Source organism: Marmota flaviventris, chromosome 11, assembly GCF_047511675.1.
Source record: "Marmota flaviventris isolate mMarFla1 chromosome 11, mMarFla1.hap1, whole genome shotgun sequence".
NCBI lineage: Eukaryota > Metazoa > Chordata > Mammalia > Rodentia > Sciuridae > Marmota > Marmota flaviventris.
Window position 1 is genome coordinate 11,017,696 of NC_092508.1, and position 15,338 is coordinate 11,033,033.

At 33.0% G+C, this 15,338-nt stretch overlaps 1 protein-coding gene across 10 annotated transcripts in view; it reads right to left on the reverse strand.

Annotated features, from left to right (window-relative positions):
• Mff (mitochondrial fission factor) overlaps nucleotides 1-15,338 on the reverse strand; it is a 31,105-nt gene that overhangs the window by 11,802 nt on the left and 3,965 nt on the right. For 3 of the 10 annotated variants that reach the window (XM_071619585.1, XM_027941740.2, XM_027941738.2), the window contains exons 3-7: nucleotides 15,099-15,277; nucleotides 13,630-13,850; nucleotides 12,258-12,424; nucleotides 7,333-7,421; nucleotides 4,907-4,981 (exon numbers count right to left, since the gene is read on the reverse strand). In XM_071619585.1, the coding sequence (XP_071475686.1) occupies nucleotides 4,907-4,981; nucleotides 7,333-7,421; nucleotides 12,258-12,424; nucleotides 13,630-13,850; nucleotides 15,099-15,136 (590 nt within the window). In that variant the 5' untranslated portion in view covers nucleotides 15,137-15,277. Of the gene's footprint in view, nucleotides 1-47; nucleotides 207-4,906; nucleotides 4,982-7,332; nucleotides 7,422-12,257; nucleotides 12,425-13,629; nucleotides 13,851-15,098; nucleotides 15,278-15,338 lie in introns of all 10 variants that reach the window. The other 7 variants (XM_027941733.3, XM_027941732.2, XM_027941737.2 and 4 more) reach the window with 4 other exon arrangements.

Below are 15,338 nucleotides of genomic sequence, written 5' to 3' on the forward strand. Positions count from 1 at the left end.
CCAAAAAAATATGCAACAAAGCTGGCAAGTCACTGATGGCCAATCACCTGCGATTTTCATCCAGCACATCCAAGATCTGCTGGTAAGCCCTACGAGTAGAAGACTGGATAAGCGACAAAATGCCACGAGCAGAGGAAAGATTAGCTCCATCTTCAGGTAACATATGGGAAGGACAGACCCGAGCCTGTTGTGGCGATGGTGTCACACTGTTCACATAAGCATAGCAAACGAAGAGAAAAACACTCAAGTCAGATTTTTATAAAACTTCAGCTGAGCAGTTTTTAATCTTAGTTTTCTTGCCCCCCCTTTCTTCCCCACCCTTCACTTTCCCCCAAGAAACTAAACTAAAGTTTATAAACATTTTGTTTTCAAAAACCAACTGCAAAGTAGTACTTTTAGCTCTGTAACCCTAAACAATAATACAAAAAGTGGATATGAAAAATGCCTTTGGAGAGGGAAGAGAACCACAGCAATGAATGTACTTAATTCCTAGTGTCAGAGCAGTAGCATTCTTTATTTAATGTAGTATATTGTCCAATTCAGTAAACCAAACCTCTAAGAAACAACACTGCAAACTTATGGATGATCAGAAGAATAGAATAGAGAATTCTGGTACACAGATGTCAAAATCCAAACACATGAATCAAAAGTGATTCCATAAAAATGCTATTTCAAACACATCACAAAAGCAACAAAGCAAGTTACATTCACAAGTAAATGAAATTAATTTAAAAGCTAAAGTCTTAGAAACTGAGACTTTTGAGTGTTTAATTATAATAAAGCATGTGCTCTCTAGTTAAATGACTAAAACAAAATTATTCCCAACTCTGAGAACAAAGTGAAAGAAGGAAGGATACTTCTTAAATCATCAAGATAGCTGATAACCATTTCTGGGCTTCTCAGTGACAGTACTCATAGCCATTCTTTAATTTGTGAGCAGATTCTTTCTTTTGGCTTCCTTGCCTGGGCTTCCTGACTGCTGACCACATTTGAATGAAGCAATTTGCAGAGTTCTAACCTAAGATATTGTCAGTATTTTGAGAGAGCTTTTTAATATTCAAGTATAGTTTGCTATGTGAGGCATTTAACTGATATGTGGCCTTGGCATTTGACTCGTTAAAATAAGAGGACTATAACACACCTGGATAACGGTTCAACATTCTCAATGTCAGTGCAAAACACATTAGGCTAAATTTAATCCTGTGTGTTTCATTTAAAAAGAATAAAAGCAGAGCAGATAGTGAACAACCAAAATAGAAAAATCTTTTGACTGTAACATTTTCTAATTTAACATGTATTGGCTTGGAAACCATAAAATAAGTGGGATAATTCTTGAAAGGATAGTTACTGTCATTTAATATTATTCTCAAATTTTAAAATTTTAATTTTACAAACATGGAGAACAACTTTTAGTGTCTTGATGATCTAAAGAGAAATGTATAATAAAGATGAAAACTGTTTTCCAAAGACTACTTACAAAAAAAAGTTCCAAGTCATATCTTGGCACATTTGGAAATTAATCAGTCAAGGCTGATGCATCATGGGAATTAGATCTAATGGTATTAAGTGGTATTACGATAAATTCCAATTTTCAGATGCAGTCTCATGGCTAGTAACCCTAAATGTCTGTCCAGAGAGAGACTGGCAATCTGTCTGTGCGTGTGTACATGCATCATGGGCCGTGGCATCTTAAAAGGATGCAAACAAACAAACAAACAAAAATAGCACATCTGGGATACAGAGACTAGAGTACTAGTATTGTACTCAGAATTCTTTTTAGGTAGCATAGTGAAAACCTGAAGCTCCTGCTATTTGTGAGAAATCAGACTGAGTTTATGTTTGAAAAGTATCACCAGAAGCAGGATTTAAAATGGCCAGTTCTACATCCACATAACTAAACAATCCATCTTATATTCTTTTTTGGGGAGTGGGGGTACCGGGGATTGAACTCAGAGGCACTTGACTACTGAGCCACATCCCCAGCACTATTTTGTATTTTATTTAGAGACAGGGTCTCATTGAGTTGCTTAGCACCTTGCCATTGCTGAGGCTGGCTTTGAACTCAGGATTCTCCTGTCTCAGCCTCCCAAGCTAATGGGATTACAGGCTTGCGCCACTGCGCCTGGCCGGTTTTATATTCTTGATAGAGCTGCCTGTGTACCTAGCTAAATTTTTAAGCTTTTAAAAAATTAATTAGTACTTTGAATTTTGAGGATGAAATCGACTACTTTGTTCATCATTCTGTATTAAAAAATTAGTTACATAGTAGTATAGTAAAGGATATAATAACCAATATTTAGAATTATAATCTTAAGGCAACTACATCAATGAACTAAATCCAAGTCTATGCATAGTGTTGGATGATTTTTGCCCACTAAAATTAAAAGTTATTTCTTTTGAGAGAAACCAGTTTGCTAGAAACAAACAATAAGGAATTACATATATATATATATATATATATATATATATATACACACACATACATATATATATATAAAATTTTAAAGTACAAGTATTTTCTCTACATACACAGAAAATGAGGTAGTTATCTTATAAAATAGTCAAGCATAGACTAACTTCAGATTAATGGCAAAGATGAACAGAAGGTTGGATTCTAGAACAATCTACAGGCACTTGTTAAATATCAAAGATTAATGTTAATATCACATTATCAGAGAAATCAACTAATAAAAATAAATTTAATTTTTTTAAAAGTCTAAAATCTCTTCCAATTTTAAGATTCTATTATCATATGAAATTGGAATATGATAATAAGCAGGAAAAAACCTTGTATGATCCTCAATTGAACTTAAGAAAAAATATTTATGTAGAAAAAAGGATGAGATTAAGTATTTATCAATACTAGTAAAAGTATTTATTTCATCAAGACCAATGTAAAAAAAGTATTTGGATTTCTGGTTGTTTCTTCAAGGAAATTAAAGTTTCAAGAATTAGTAAGAAATAACTTTTCATTCATTTACATGGCAATCCTCCATAAACAGCAAAAACAGAATAGGAAGTATATTTTTAAACTGAAGTCTACTTTTGACAGAATGCGTACAGATTAAGTGCCCTTGATTATTTCCATCTACAGAGGAGCCAAGTGATTATAAATCAGAGATGAATAAAACTACCTTCATAATTCGAAATAATAGATAATTTAGCAATTCCTTTTTTCTTTTGCAAAGCTTTAATGAGAAGTCATCTCTTTATAAATAAATTTGAGAGCAAAAAATAAGAAGCCCTAAAAATTTTATCAGTCAATTGGAATATTCTTTACTGGTATCATCTGTGGAGGGAAACTGGGTTTCATCTCTGTCCACTCATGTACCCAAATCAAGGTTTAATGATTTTTGTTTGTTTGTTTTATTGCTAAGTAAACACAATGCAAAGGCACTGAGATTAAGCAAATATCACAATATTAGTAATTTAATAAAATTGCATTTGGATGAAAAACAATCCTAGTAATGTTACAAAAACAACAAAATCTCAATTTTAATTTTTTAAAAGGTATCAGGATAAGATAAAAGATTAGAAAATTTTGAAGAAAGCACTGAGGTTTACTCTATCACATGCTTACATAAAAATCTTATCATATAAGTGTTAAATAAATGATGCTAGTCAATGTCAGAACTAAAATTTAAATTTGCTTAGCATAACTATGTCATTATTAAAAGGTAAGTTTAAAGCTAAGTACCTCTTCCTATGGGTTTTTACAGGAATAATGTTTCTCAAACTGTGAGAGTAACCTTTTTGGTGAGGTGCTAGCCTTTTACAGATATTTATATAGGTAAATAGTAAAAAAAAAAACAAAAAAAAAAAAGGAGAGAAAATCCGGGCATGGTGGGACACACCCATAATCACAGCTACTTAAGAGACTGAAGCAAGAAGATTCCAAGTTCAAGAATAGTTTCAGCAACTTAGTGAGATCCTGTCTCAAAATAAAAAATAAAAAGAACTGGAGTGAAGCTCAGTGGTAAAGAGAGAGAGAATTTAATATATGTTTTTTTTAACTGAAACACAAATTCTATATTAATTTCTCTTGAAATTTGAAACAGAAAATCTTAATTTGCTATTGCTATCTATAAGATAATTTACTAGTCCCCAGAAGCATAATAATAAAACCATAATAAGAGAAAAACTATTGGCCATTTGTGTGGTTTCTTTATTTCCTAAAGAACTATATTCACTGTTGAATTTTTGTACTGCACAACACCAAAATGTTTCCTCTCATGCGAGCACAGTCATTACCACACTTTATTCTGTCACGCTTACAAAAAAAATGAGTTTAAGGATCTCACAAAATTCTTCCAAGAATAATTTAACAGATGGAATTAAAAATACACAAAGATGAGAAATTATATCCCATTTGATTCAAATGTATGATATGTCAAGATCATTGTACTGTCATGTGTAACTAATTAAAACAAATAAAAAAAATACACAAAGGCAGACAAACAACTTCAATAACAAACCTCAATAAAGAATCCATTCTCCTTCTGGGTCAAAATTAAACAAGAAAAGATAGTGTGCTAAAATTTAAAAAGTTGGATTACTGAAACTGCTTAAGTTGAATCTACAGAATACTAATAGTCTAACCAATGCAAAATAAAGAAAATAGAAAAAGGTGCTTTATCTTTATGCATTAATCATTCCATTTTCCTTTCACCAATACGTATAACCACATAAAACTTTCTCAATTGGTCTTTTTTTTTTTACTTAATAAAATGTATGATGACAGTTTGAGAAACCCTGAAAGAGAAGTACTTAAAAAGCCAAAGAAAAAGAGAATTATGGTAGTACATACCAATTACCTAGTAAAATAGATTAATTAATTAGTATTAACAGAAGCCTGAAAAATTAGAACAACTCCTACTTGTGAAAAGCAGAGCAGATAAAATCTTACGTGTATTCCGGTGCAGAAATCGATGCCTGGAACCTTGAAATTTTATTTCTCGGGGCAGAATCTGATCTGTGCCACCTTAAATAATAATTACGCTTCTTTCACATATTCAGCTTTCATAACACACAAAAAAAGCTAGAAATGATTCTATTGTCAGAATTCATTTTTGCCAATAGGTGACAATAATCAATCTTATTGCCTCTTTGAAGTAGTAAAAAAACAAAAGCCTATGCCCTTGCTCTTTCACTTTTAGATTCACAAAATAAAGTGGAAGCAGGCAAAGGTTCATGCATAATGATGCATAGTCTCCCACTACAAAGAAAAGATTTAAGTTGGTAAAGGCAGGAAGCTTTTAATAATTACTTTAATTGAGGTAACCATAGCTGTATTATATTAATTTTTTTCTTACCACATTAACAGCATTGAATATGTGATATGCTCATTATACAAAATTCCTAAAGTTAGTGAGATATGGATCCTTAAAGATGAATATTATAAATTATAAAAATTAACAATGGTAGGAGAAGAAAGGGCAAAGTTTCATTATTAACATAAAGAGTTAAATATCTTACTACTAACATGGCAACATGTATAACAACTATAACAAAAAGTATGGTTAAATAATATCAAGTGTTTCACTGTGAAATATATAAAAATTTCACGTTACTTTCACTGTCAAAAATGGGATTTTCAAAACAAAATTTTTAGTTTTGTTAAACAACTAGAAAGTGGCATCAAAGCTATTTAAAGTGAAAATTAAAAATGAACACTATTAATCTTTTTATGTTATAGGAACTTGTCAAAGTAATTAAGGTCCTAAGTAGTAAATCACATCTTTATATAGTAAGAAAGTTTACTAGAAACTTTGCTACCTTAAAAAAAAAAAAAAAAAAAAAAACAGAAAATAACCTAAGACTTTAGGTGTGTTTAATCTAACTTAGCCATAAACTACGTAGCTTTTAATTATTCGTTTGCTATATTAGGAAATATTCTAGGAAAATATGGATCTTATGAACTTGTTGCCATCATATCTGCCAACCAGATACCTTCCAGGAAAGATAAAATTAATCATAGATACTTTCATATTAATAATAGTTGAACCTTTTAGATACCTAAAGGAGATACATTTGTTTTTAACTCTCTTTTTATATAACCCTACAGAATAACAACTTTGTTAAAGGGCATTTGAGACTCTTAAGGAATCAGAGCAGTTATAATTCTCTCTTGAACATAACATAAGAGAAAGGAATTTCAATGAAACAAGCAGATAATTTACACTTAAGTTGGAATTTCACTGATTGGATTCGTACATAAGACTTCTTTCAAAGCAAGGATAAAAACATATGAAAAACATTTTCTTTCCAACTTGAATATTAAGCTCCTACCCTCATCAAAGTCCCTCTGGACACCACATTCTTTAGTCAAGTACAAACTAGAACTTACTGTTTTGATATAAATAGTATAATTGTATTGTGCTCTACTTATTTTGTATACAAAATTAAATGTTTTGCTTTTATCTAGATTTTCAAGTTTCCAGAAAAGATCTAATACCACCTGATTCTTTCATAGTTTTCAGAGAAGCTAATATTATGGTTGATAACACATTTGGTCCTGATGAATTCATGGAAACTGATCAAAAATTAATGAGGAAGAATATTAATTTGTATAAATAATCTAAATGATCTTACTAGTGTAAGATTTAAAATTCTGACCAGTTTTCAAAGGATATTTTACTTGTAAAAATCAGTTAATTACAACAAAACAATAAAAAGCATTTTCCTAATCTGCAACATCTTAGAGTAGTTTTAAAATCATGATGTGATAACATAACCAAATAAGAAAGAAGAATTTAAGCAAATAGTTCTTTAAACAAGATCTCTGTATTTTTTTTTCTTTTTAATGAAAGGGACCTATCAATTTAAGAATCAGCAGGTAGAAAGCTAAACACCAAACACTATTCCTGGAAAGGTATGCAAAATTCTACTTATCTATGCTGCAGTTTGCCACAGCTCAGCTCACTAGACAGAGCTGAAAATGGCTGACTTACAATCATGATATCAATAACTTGAAAATAAAGACATTCTATTCTGTTTTATTTTTCAGTGTATATGATAAACATTTTTAAAGACTGTTTATAACTGAGCACTTATGTTCATCAATTAAATATACTTTATAGAATTCCCAAATAAGCCAATCATACTCACAAAAGAGTATCAGTCACACATAGAAAATAATGTTACTGAAAAATTCATACAACTAACAAAATGGTCAGATTTAAGGCTATAAAAAGTACTGCAAAAATACAAAATTGATGTAAATGTAAAACAGATTCCAAAATTATGGGAAATAACTATTTAGAAAAAGATGCATATAGACAATAAACTGAGAAAACTTACAAACATGATACAATGTGTAGTGGTTCTACTCACATGGAATCGTTTCTGACCAGCTGTCCATTTTGGCGAACAGCATTTTCACTCATAGAGCGCTCTCTTTTTAGCCTGCCAACTGCACGGATCTGTTAAGGCACAAAGGGAAGAGGACAGAAAATATTCTTAGTAGCTGCTTAGCATCAAAAGAATCTTAATCCAGGGTTATTCATATAAATTACAAGGAACCAAGGAAAAGCAACCAAGAATTACTGCCAGACATGTATATTGTTTAAAATGGCATAGTGCTATGTAATCTTCCCATACACTTTAAGTCACCTAATGCGATACAAAATAAATGCTGCACAAAGAGATGTTATGCTGTACTGCTCAGAGAAGAAAGAAAAAAATCTATAGTTTTCAATACAGACACAACCACTGTAGGTTTAACTACATAGTATATGAAATGAATAGTGCTCAACAATAGATACTGGAGAAAGACTGAGGGAGGGTCTGTGAAAAAAATAACATCTGAAAACAGAAGAGTCCATTTGAAGCCTATTGCAAAAGTATGTTATAGTTAAGCCCCAAATCAAAATTACTTGTAGGCAATTGTAAGCAAAATTTAACAACTCCACAACCAGGTGCATTTATTCATGCATCGTAAGGATGGATAAGAAGACGAGAGACTTGCTTTCTTTCTAGCTATTACAGGGCCCTCTTGAGTATTCATGGAATGCCGGCGGAGTCTGCAATTGTTTCAGGCTCTGTTGCATAGCTGAGTGACTCCCTATACTTCAGATCAGATATGGTATTTAGCTTCACCTCCTCAGGGTTCATGTCAATAAGGCACTAATAAGTAGGGAACAAGACCCTTACAGTAGGATTACCGAGTCTATAGCTTTTGTGTTATCCTTCAGCTTCTATAACCATGGCTTTCTAAGTGTAATTGGTGATGAAGTTGGCTCTAGCTGGGTAATATTTCTCCTAGTCCCAGAGTTCTGGCTTCACACTTTGTATAGTAGAATTTGATCATTTGACATGGCTCGGAGATAAGTTTCTTCTCTGAAGAAAACATTCATTGCCTTTGCTCTTTTCTTCCAAAATCAGGTAAAGTTTATTCAGACCAACTGGTTTGTTCCTTCCAGATTGCCTTTGATTAACTAATATTTCTTAGGCACATTTGGGGTTTGGTGCTTTTCTAAAGATTTATTACAGAAATGGATAGCATTCTAGTACTTCTCTTCTTTGAAGCAGGAATTGTGAATTTTGGCAAAAACTTCTTACAATTCATCCTTTACAGTCTGTTTTCTCTTCCTACTTCAAAGAACTTTCATAAAGCTCTGACATTTACCTATAGCTGATCTTTACAAAGCATACTGCTGCTTGACTAAAAGGCGATGTTGCTGAATCCAAATCTTTGCCTTGGTCACACTCCTCACAGCTGTCAAATCTTCTCAGAAGTATCATTTCCCAATTATTTTTCTATGTACTGTTCTCTTCTTGTACTCTGGAAGATCTCCCACTGACTTCAGCTAAAGGGTTTTAAGCCCTTCATGTAGACTCACTTGGATTCTTTAAGCCAGTTTAGGAAATTAGGTGCATTTGATTTCTACAATTTTTTTTCCTTGAGTCAGTCATATTTTCTTTCTCATTCATTTGTTCAGAGATAAGGTCTCACTATGTTGTCCAGGCAGGCCTCAGCCTCTCAGGGTTAACTGAGATTACAAATATGCACTACCACATTCAACTCATTAGCTAGGCTTTTGAACAACAATTTTAAATTATTTCTCATAAGTCTTTCCCCAGTAGTCTCCTTTCTTGACATGGGACAGTGGCTTTCAGTTAAGGGTAATTCTGACCTGTAGAGAATATCTGGCAATGTCTGCAGATATTTTTTTCTTAATTGTGGTAAAATACACATAACATACAATTCCCAGTTTAACCATTTTTAAGTGTATAATTCAGTGCCATTTAGCATGATCACTATGTTGTACATTACCACTATCTAGTTCAAGAGCATTTTCATTATCACAAAAGGAAACCCCATCCAGATTATACAGTCATCCTTAATTCCTCTCTCTCTTTCAATCTTTTGGCAACCACTAATCTGCTTTCCATCTCTATAGATTTGCCTATTCTGAATATTTCACACAAGTAGAATATACATGGCCTTTTCTATCTGGCTTCTTAACCTTCGCATGTTTTCAAAGTTGATTCATGTTATACCAGGTATAAGTACTCCATTCCTTTTTACCAATTAATAGTCACTCTCTGAATATTACATATTTTATTAATCCATTCATTAGTTGATGGAAATTTGATCTGTTTCTATATTTTAGTTGCTGGAGATACTTTTTATTGTCATGATTTTGAGGATGCTACTAGCAGACATCAGGAATGTAATTAAACATTCCACAATGCAAAGGACAGCCCTCACTGTCGAGTTTTCCAATTCAAGATGTCAATAGAGAAACCCTGGCATCTCTTAGAGAATGATTACTATAGAGCAAATGGTTCTGAGGATGTCACTTTATACACTGAATGAATCATCAATGTCATCAGCTTGCAGAGCCTACTGCCTTTTTATTTTAATCCATATCTAACAGCTGTAAGAACTCTGGCTCCCTCCCCCATTCATTGGTTGATTACCTCCTGACAGCTACCTGACCCTTCTAAAAACTTGGAAGTACAGACTACCGTCAAAGCTTTTCAGTAGGCAGCTAGTACTACTCTCAGAAACTCTTTCAGGACTTGGATCCTGCTATAGGATGTTTACTCTTTTATAACAATAATGTCTATACACATTGAGTTTTAACATGAATTTTCACAACAATCTTATGCACTGGCATTATTTTTATCTTCAGAAAGATCAAAAGAAAAACAAAACCTGTCAAATAACAAATAAAGCAACTCTCTCCTGTTAGAATCCTTATTCCAAGACAGTATTTCTCACAGTTTTAACTTCCAATGGAAACTCTGGGGAGCTGGAAAGTAGACCCCTAACTGGGGGCATTCTGTGGCACTTTTTGCTTTGTGTAGCCATCTTTATAATCTTTATCATTTTTTTTTAATAAAGAACTTTATATCTTCTGTGTGTCTATTTTTTCCCTTACAGCATTATCCTGCAGTGACTAGGTATTTTAGTCAGCTTTTTTGCTCCTGTGACTATCTGACCAGGACAATTTTAGGGGAGGAAAAGTCTATTTGAGGGCTCACGGTTTCAGAGGTCTTAGACCATAGAAGGCTGGCTTGTGGTTAAGGCAGAACATCTTGGCAGAAGAGTGTGGCAGAGGGAAGCAGCACACACGATGATCAGGAAGCAGAGAGAGAAGTCTCCACTTGTTAGATACAAATATATACCCCAAAGCCATGCTCCCAATTCCCACCTCCTTCAGCCATACCCTACCACTTCAATTAATACTCAGTCGATCCCTTTCAGGGGATTAAATCACTGATTGGGTTAAGACTCTTACAACCCCATCATTTCTCCTCTGAACCTTCTTGCATTGTCTCACGTGAGCTTTTTGGGGACATCTCACATTTAAACCATAACACCAGGCAAATAGTAAATTTTTTGAGAACAGGAGCTATCTGTCATTCACTCCTGTACTATATTCAGGTCTTATATATAGAAGCTCAAAAAATGATTGTTAAATAAAAAAAATTTACAAGTACCTTGGTGCCTTTCTGTCATGTAAAGAATCAAATTTAGTGCTTTCACTAAGCATATCTAGAATGTACAATTTGGCACCCAAGAGTATATTATCTCAAGTACTTCAGCAGGAACTTTAAACCTAAAAATAAGCAAAACCTAATAGTAGGAAATTGCATTACCCTAGTTTATATGAGTGCTTAACCCCCTTTGGAATGGACTGCACGAAAAATGAAAGCAGAGAAAGGCAGGACCAATTTAAAAAAATGCTTGCGCATGATCTTTGTTTTTGTTTTTTGTAGTACCAGGGATTGAACTCAGGGTACTTTACCACTGAGCCATATCCCAGTTCTTTTTATTTTTTATTTTGAGATGGGGTCTTGCTAACTTGCCACAACTGGCTTTGAACTCGTAATTCTCTTGTTTTGGCCTCCTGAGTTGCTAGAATTACAGGCATGTGCCACTGCATCTGGCTGATATTACTGTCCTGTACAAGCCTCATGACATCACATCAGAAGTTCAGAAGCTATAATGAAAAATATGCAACTAAATCATCAAGAAGTTTAAAAAAAAAAAAAAAAAAAAAACTGGTCCTGAGTTAATAGCAGAGGCAAAACTTGAGCTTTACTGCTAAAAACTAGTTAATTCATACTGTTATGCTTAGTCAACAAGGGTACTAATGTTATATGCGGTACTGTAGCTAACTCAGTAGAAACATTTCATCAATTATCAAGAATGGGGAAGGTCAAGGGAAAAAGAGCTTGTACCAGGTGCAGTGGCCCAGTCCTATAATCCCAACTACTTAGAAGACTGAGGCAGGAGCATTGCAAGTTGTGGCCAGCATCACCAACATAGTGAGACCCTGTCTTGAGATAAAATTTAAAAAGGGAAGGATGTGGTTCAATGGTAGAACATCCCTGGGTTCAATTCCTAGTACTGTAAAAAGAGAAAGAAAAAAAAAAAAAGAGTTTCCTTAGCTCCGTCTGTCAGACTTTATAAACTTTGAGTTTATAAAAAGAGATGTATTAATTTTTCCTACTGTAAAACTCTCCAACTTTCTCTGTATTAATATATAACATCTAGTCATAAAAGTTCTTCTTTCAAGTCTACATGAATATTAATAATATTTCCCACAAGATTTTAATTTTCCTGATGCATATTTAAAAAAAATTATAGCATAATATTTGGAGAATTTACAAATCAGAATTGACAGTAGCAGTGTACCACATGGAAAGATGTAATGATACGATACATAGCCTCTTAATTTCTCCTTAACTTTTACTTTTGTTTATATTCTTTTAAATTCAATTGATACTAAAACTCTACTCACTTCTTCATTTTGAGGTGTTGGAGATCTTTCTAAATCCAGAAAATCTAGTGGTCTTTCACTTAGTGTAAGTACACGAGGTGGTGTTGTTAGTGCCAGAGGCTTAAAGGGAGTTGACTGAATAAGGTCAAGATCTGCTGGTCTTGAAAATGAAATGTCTTCATTATTTCCTAAGATGAAGAAAAAAAAAAAAAAAAGAAGAGGGTAGGTTTAAATATATTTACTTTGTATCATTTTTGTATTATAACATACTCAGTAGCATTAGTTTCTTTATAACTACACTTTCACTGTAAGTTTAATATTTCACTATTATTTAATATTGTGACACAGAAATTTATAAAGAAATTATGCAGTATATACATGATTAAAAAAACTAGTATCCAGATATGTACAGAAATTTTTATAAAACTCAATTTTTCCAATTGGCAAAACATCTGAATAAATGCTTCAAAAGGAGATATATGAGTGACCAAAAACACTTGAGCAGATGTTCAAAATTATTAATCATCAGGGAAATAATAATTAAAATCAAAAGGTAATGCTATTACACACCCCTTCAAATGACTAAAATTAAAGAGACTGACAAATATGAACTTTTAGCAAGAATGTGGAACAACTTCAACACTCATATCACTGATGAGACAATAATTTGGAAAATAGACTGCCAGCATTTGAAAGAGTTAAATATAACTTATAACCCAGCAATTTCATTTCTAAAGATATGAAGACATATGTTCTCAAAAAGACATGTACATGAATATTCATAGCAGCTGTATTCCTAAAAGCTCCCAAAAGGAAACAACTCAAATGTCCAACAGATGAATAGATAATTTATGATTTATTTACATACTAGAATATTGTTCAGTAATAAAATGGAATGAACAATTAATATATGCAACCATATGGAAGAATCTCAGAAACACTGCACAAGCAAAAGGAGCCAGACAAAGCAGTATATATTATATTCCATATATATGAAACTCTAGGGAAGATAAATCTAGTCTCTGGTTATAGAAAGAAATTTTAGTTGACTTGAGTTGAGGCATAGGGAATGATGGAGAAGAAGCACAAGGGAATCTTTTTGGGTAACAAAAATGGTCATATCAACTGTGGTAGTTACATGGTTACATGTTTATCAAAAATCATCAGTTGTACACCTAAAAATGTATACATACTATCCATGTAAAATCTCAGTAATTTGTCAAAATACTTTTGAAATTGCTTGAAATTCAAGCAGTTGTAATGAGTAGAAATTTTTTAAAACAAAGTTGTATTTCCCAAACCCTTTTCTAAATAATGTTTTAAAACCCCAAAAGGTTTCACAAAAATATGTAAAACAGATTATGAGGCAACTTTCTAAACAAACGTGAAATACCTGCTACAACAATCCTCTCTGGAACTTGCATTATCACACTAGCATTTGGAACTCCTTCTTGAAATCCTTGCTCCAGGTCAGCATTTGGTGGTGCTACTTTTAGTTTTTCAGGGACCCTCATTCGCTGACTAATACCTTCGGTATATTCCATTTCATACTGAATTCGACTAATTTCTGCCATCTCAGCAGCAGTGGGTGAAGGAAATGCTGCCCCACTTACCCTGTGGAAGGAAAATTTTAAGACCAGGATGACTAAGTATTAGAATTCCAGTCCTCTATGCTGTCTTATCAGAAGACAATACCTTATAATAAAGCAAAAGGAAACATCTCATTTTTGAGCATTGAATACATACAAAAGAAAAATAAAAGATTAAAGAAAATATTTTCCTCAACACAATGTCTTCACCTAATAGCTGAAATTGCACCTTGAAGATATTGCTTGCTCAGGAACAAATTTTTAAAATTACTGTATAACCACAACACAAACATGTGTATGCATGTGTGCGCACACACATACATAAGAAAATACATACTCTTCCTCTGCAAAAACAGAAATGCATAATGCTTATAACTTAATAATGCCTGAAATAAAATTTAAATTAAAAATTCCTTATCGGGGGCCAGGAATGTAGCTCAGTGGTAAAGCGCTTGCCAAACATGCATGAGACCCTGGGTTTTATCTCCAGCACTGCAAACAAAATAAAACAACAAATAAACAAAAACCCTGAACAATTATTTAAGAGAAAGCTGTTTGACTTTATATAAATTAGAAATTGCTGTCATGCATGCAAAGACAAAAGCTTTTAATGATGAAAACCAGGCCCAAAAGGTGAATAATGTTAATGCTGAATTTACTGAAAAGATGTGATCCCCTGAAAATCACAAAATACAAATTAAAACATATATCTGATGATTGAGATGCAATGAATAGCAAGTAGACAATATTAATAAACCCTTAAAGTACACATTCATTTTTTTGAGGGATTAAAAGAATCGCATTATTTATTTTTATATTTGTTTGTTTGAGTACTGGGATTGAACCCAGGGGCACTAAATCAGTGAGCCACATTCCCAACCCTTTTTTTTTTTTTTTTTTGGAGACAGAGACTCACTAAGTTGCTTCAGGCCTTCCTAAATTGCTGAAGCTGGCTTCAACTTGCAATCTTCCTGCCTTGACCTCCCAAGTCACTGAGATTACAGGTGTGAGCCAGCATGCCTGGCTATTTATATGTGTATTCTTCAAAAGCATCAAATATCTTTTGGGAAAAGACAGTACAAATGCATTACTTAGCCTTCTAAATCAGAGAAGGATACATGATTCCAGGGAAATGCAAGAGAGAGAATATTGTCCTAACGTACAAAAAGCTGATAAAAGCATAAAAGTGCATGATTAGCCTATGGCAAACAGCTTTTAAGCCACTGTCTTTCAAACTTTAATACTAACTCAACTGAAAAAAAATTTCACTGACCTTCCTAGTGGTGTGTCACTGCTTGATCTTTTACTCATTTTAATACAGTAAATACACGTCTACAATAGCTATTAAAATACTGCTACCCTGTAGTTCAGTTTACTTTACACAACAATTCCCCTACAGATCTGAACTTTTTTTTGGAGGTGTACATAACAACACGGACACTGCTTTTCCAGCTGTAAAAAAGAAAGAATAAAAATCAGTATTTTGACAATTCATTTCATAAGAAAACTATGA